Here is a 3993-nt window from a genome sequence, read left to right on the forward strand (position 1 = left end):
GATGAAGATAACTTCCTCTTACTACCAGAGGTAGAATACAAGAGATTAATATACAGAACCCTTTAAGAGATCAGGAAGAAAATCAGGCAAAACACAGAACAAGTCAAGAAACACACAGACATGGCATTGGAGGAACTTAAGAAGATCAGAGAAGAGCATAATGACAAATTTAATACCCTGCAAGAATCCACAGAGAGACAGCAAACAGAAATTCAGAAGATTAACATTAAAATTTCAGAATTAGACAACTCGATAGAAAGTCACAGGAGCAGAATTGAGGAAATGGAAGTCAGAATTAATGGGATTGAAGATAAAGCACTTGACACCAACATATTTGAGGAAAAATCAGATAAAAGAATTTTTAAAAATGAAGAAATACTAAGAATTACATGGGACTCTATCAAGAGAAATAAATAACCTATGAGTGATTAGAGTACCAGAACTGGGGAGGGGGGGGATAACAGAAAATACCGAGAGACTTGTTGATTTGTTGGCAGAAAACTTCCCTGATATCATAAAAGATGGGAAGATATCTATCTAAAATGCTCATCGAACCCTGCACAAGGTAGATCCCAAAAGAAAGTCACCAAGACATATCATAATCAAACTTGCCAAAACTAAAGATAAAGAGAGAATTTTAAGAAAGGTTAGGGATAAACAAATATTCATCTACAAAGCAGAGTCAGTAAGCCTAAGCTTGGACTACTCAGCAGAAACCATGCAGGCAGGAAGGCAAGGGGATGACATATATAAAGCCTTAAAGGAAAAAAAATTGCCAGCCAAGAATTATATATCCAGCAAAACTGTCTCAAATATGAAGGCAAAATTAGGACATTTCCAGATAAACAGAAGTTTACGGAATTTGCAAAACCAAACCAAAATTATAAGAAATACTAAAAGGAGTCCTCGGGTTAGAAAATCAATAACATCAGATAACAACCCAAGACTAGAACAGAGGACAGAACAACCAGATATCAACCCAGATAAGGAAATCACAAAAATAAATCAAAGGTAAAACACTCAAAACAGGGAAACAGGGATGTCATTATGTAAAAGACGACAATGTTAAATCAAAAAAGGGGGACCAAAAATGAAATAAACAATTCTGTTTAAAATATCATCCAAAGGAATAAAATGTTTAGAAATAAATTTACCAACTAAAGTGTAAGAATTGAAATTAGCATGTACCAGGCCATAACCAATGTACTGAGGATAAAGTTGTTAGTAAAGCAGGAAAAGCCATTGCTCTTGCTGTGTTTACATTCTATTTAGAGGAAATAAATAAACACGTGAGCACATAAGTACTGCTAATTATAGTTGAGTAATCATCAGGACTATGAAGAATAAAGTGGGAAGGGGACAATGTCCAGCAAGAAGTGAGATGATTATGATATGGTAACTTTTAAACAGAAACGTGAAGGAAGAGAGGGAGCATTCCAAACAGAAGGATCAGGAAGTAAAAAGCCCTGAAGCAAGAGCATGTTTATGATTGTTTAGGAATACACCCACTCCTCCTCACTTATCCATGACATAGTTAGTTTGCAATGACCAGGTCATTAGGCTATCAGCATTATGCAAAAATGGAGGATGACCACATCAGACCACAAAATGGAGGGTAACTACATCATTAAAAAACTGCCAAATTACATCATTCCATAACTGCCAAACTACTTAGAAGTTTGGTGCAGCCAAATTGACACATAGGCTTAACCATCACACCTAGCAATACTCTCGCCTCACACCTTGGCTTTACTATTGCCAGATGTACTTCGTTAATGCACAAAATAGTCTGATATTAGGTATTTACTGTTTTTGTAAATGTGAAATTTTAGAAAACGAGGCAGTCAATAGGTGAGGAGGTGTAGCAAGGAAATCAGTCTGAATGTAGTGAGTTGAATGAGCAGGAGAATAATAAGAGATGCTATAGCTCACCCAGGACTAAGGTACCCATGAATTAGTGACATTATCCATTTCATATTTCCAGTAACAAAAGTGTTTAACATTATCATTAGCTATCATTAGTCTTAGTAGTTCTTATTATTTTTTTAATTGTTATAAAACATGAAAATTTTCCAGTCATATACAGGAAAACTAAAAAGTGCCCTTATTATTGATAACCTTTTTTTTGTACTCAGACCTTTTCTTCTTTTGAAAATAATCATGTAACCTGTACTGTTTCTGTCAAATGATTCAGTGAAAACAGAAATGTTAGTTCTATTAAGACGCTATACTTATATAACTCTTGATGAATTATGGCAACAGAAAGCAAATGCCGTCATTAAAAAATTCATATCATCTTTTTCTTCATTTTAGACTCCGAATAGTTTTTTAGACTAGAGAAACAAAAAAGGTTAGACATTAGTTTGTATTCTGATATCCCAATTAGTTATTTTAATTTATTTTATTAAAACTAGTCACTGCATTAACGTCACTTAGCAAATTCCCATTCCTTTGTATAAGTCCACAATAGGGTCCTTGCATATGCTTCTATTCATGAATTGTGTGTGCTGGTTTGACATATGCGCTTGCGCTAGCATGTGTTACAGAACATGTGAATAAGTCAAATGCTATTAAAAATGTTTCTGAAAAGCAAAACCCATATATTCTTAAATTCCACTGAGCCATTATCATTCATGTATTTCGGAACACGATGTTTTCTTTATATAGACCATAGACTTTTGACAGGTAAGTCTATCGCCTTAGGAATTAAGTGCATTGAAGGCCTTGAAGTGTGAGACATTGCACAGAGAGTATCTGAGGGGATACTGGGTTGTTGTGGATTCTACAATATTAAAAATTTAAGCCTAGGGACAATTTTGAGTTCTCAACAACCTTCTTGAGTGCACTCTTGACATCCTTGTTTCTCAGGCTGTAGACCAGAGGGTTCAGCATGGGGATGATCATGGTGTAGAACACAGATGCCATTTTGTCTGTGTCCATGGAATGATTGGAAGTTGGCTGTAAGTACATGAAGATGATTGTCCCATAGAAGATGGAGACAGTGGTGAGGTGGGAAGCACAGGTGGAAAATGCCTTCTTTTGTCCCTCAGCTGAGTGCATTCTCAGGATAGCAATAAAAATGAACAGGTAAGAGTTCAAGATAACCAAGAGAGTAAAAAAGGCAGTGCAAGCTGCCAAAGTGAAGAGCACGATTTCGTTTGTGTAGATATCAGAACAAGAGAGAGCCAGCAGTGGGAGGATATCACAGAAAAAGTGATCAATCACATTGGAATGACAGAAGGAGAGATGGAAAGTCAAGGCAACATGGATGGAAGTTTGCAAGAGTCCACAGATATAGGAACCAGTGACCAGGAGAGCACACACAGTACTTGTCATGGTGGTGGTGTAATGCAGGGGTTTACACACTGCTGCATGGCGGTCAAAGGCCATCGAGACCAGGAGAAAATTTTCAGTAGTGGCAAAGGCTGCAAAGAAAAACATCTGGGCGGCACACTCATTGTAGGAGATGATCTTATCTCCCGTGAGGAACCCCACCATTACCTTAGGAGTGACTGCTGAGGCATAAACACAGTCCACTAGGGAGAGGTTACTGAGGAAAAAGTACATGGGGTTATGGAGACGAGGGTCTAACAGAATCAACACGATCATCCCCAGGTTCCCAAGCAGAGTGATGAAGTAAATGAGAGTGAAGATTAAAAATGAAGGGGCCTGTAGCTCTAGGGCATCTGTTAGCCCCACAAGAATGAATTCAGTCACCTCTGAGATGTTCTCCATCAAAGCCATTGGTGAATCATCATGTGAAGTACCTGCAGCAAGATAAGAAAACACAAGATAATGCTATCTGAGCGCTACCATGAGAATTGAAGAGTGGCCAGAGTCTCTTGATCACCTGCACCAGCTTCCTGCCCAGGGCTGGACACTTTGTGCAAGAAGGTGACCTAATTCTGGTCAGGGGAGGTGTGAGTGAAGTCGTTTATCTGGAAGTGGCATGGAAAGACAGTAGAATATCTCTACTGACCGCAGTTGCTGGGA

At 38.0% G+C, this 3993-nt stretch overlaps 1 protein-coding gene across 1 annotated transcript; it reads right to left on the reverse strand.

Moving 5' to 3' along the window:
• Positions 1 to 2790: 2790 nt before the first annotated feature.
• Positions 2791 to 3744, reverse strand: LOC126080826 (olfactory receptor 5B12-like). Its single transcript, XM_049892011.1, has one exon. The coding sequence runs from the start codon at positions 3742 to 3744 to the stop codon at positions 2791 to 2793; it is 954 nt and encodes a 317-aa protein (XP_049747968.1).
• Between the last annotated feature and the right edge of the window lie 249 nt (positions 3745 to 3993).

Source organism: Elephas maximus, chromosome 7 (genome assembly GCF_024166365.1).
Source record: "Elephas maximus indicus isolate mEleMax1 chromosome 7, mEleMax1 primary haplotype, whole genome shotgun sequence".
Classification (NCBI taxonomy): Eukaryota; Metazoa; Chordata; class Mammalia; order Proboscidea; family Elephantidae; genus Elephas; species Elephas maximus.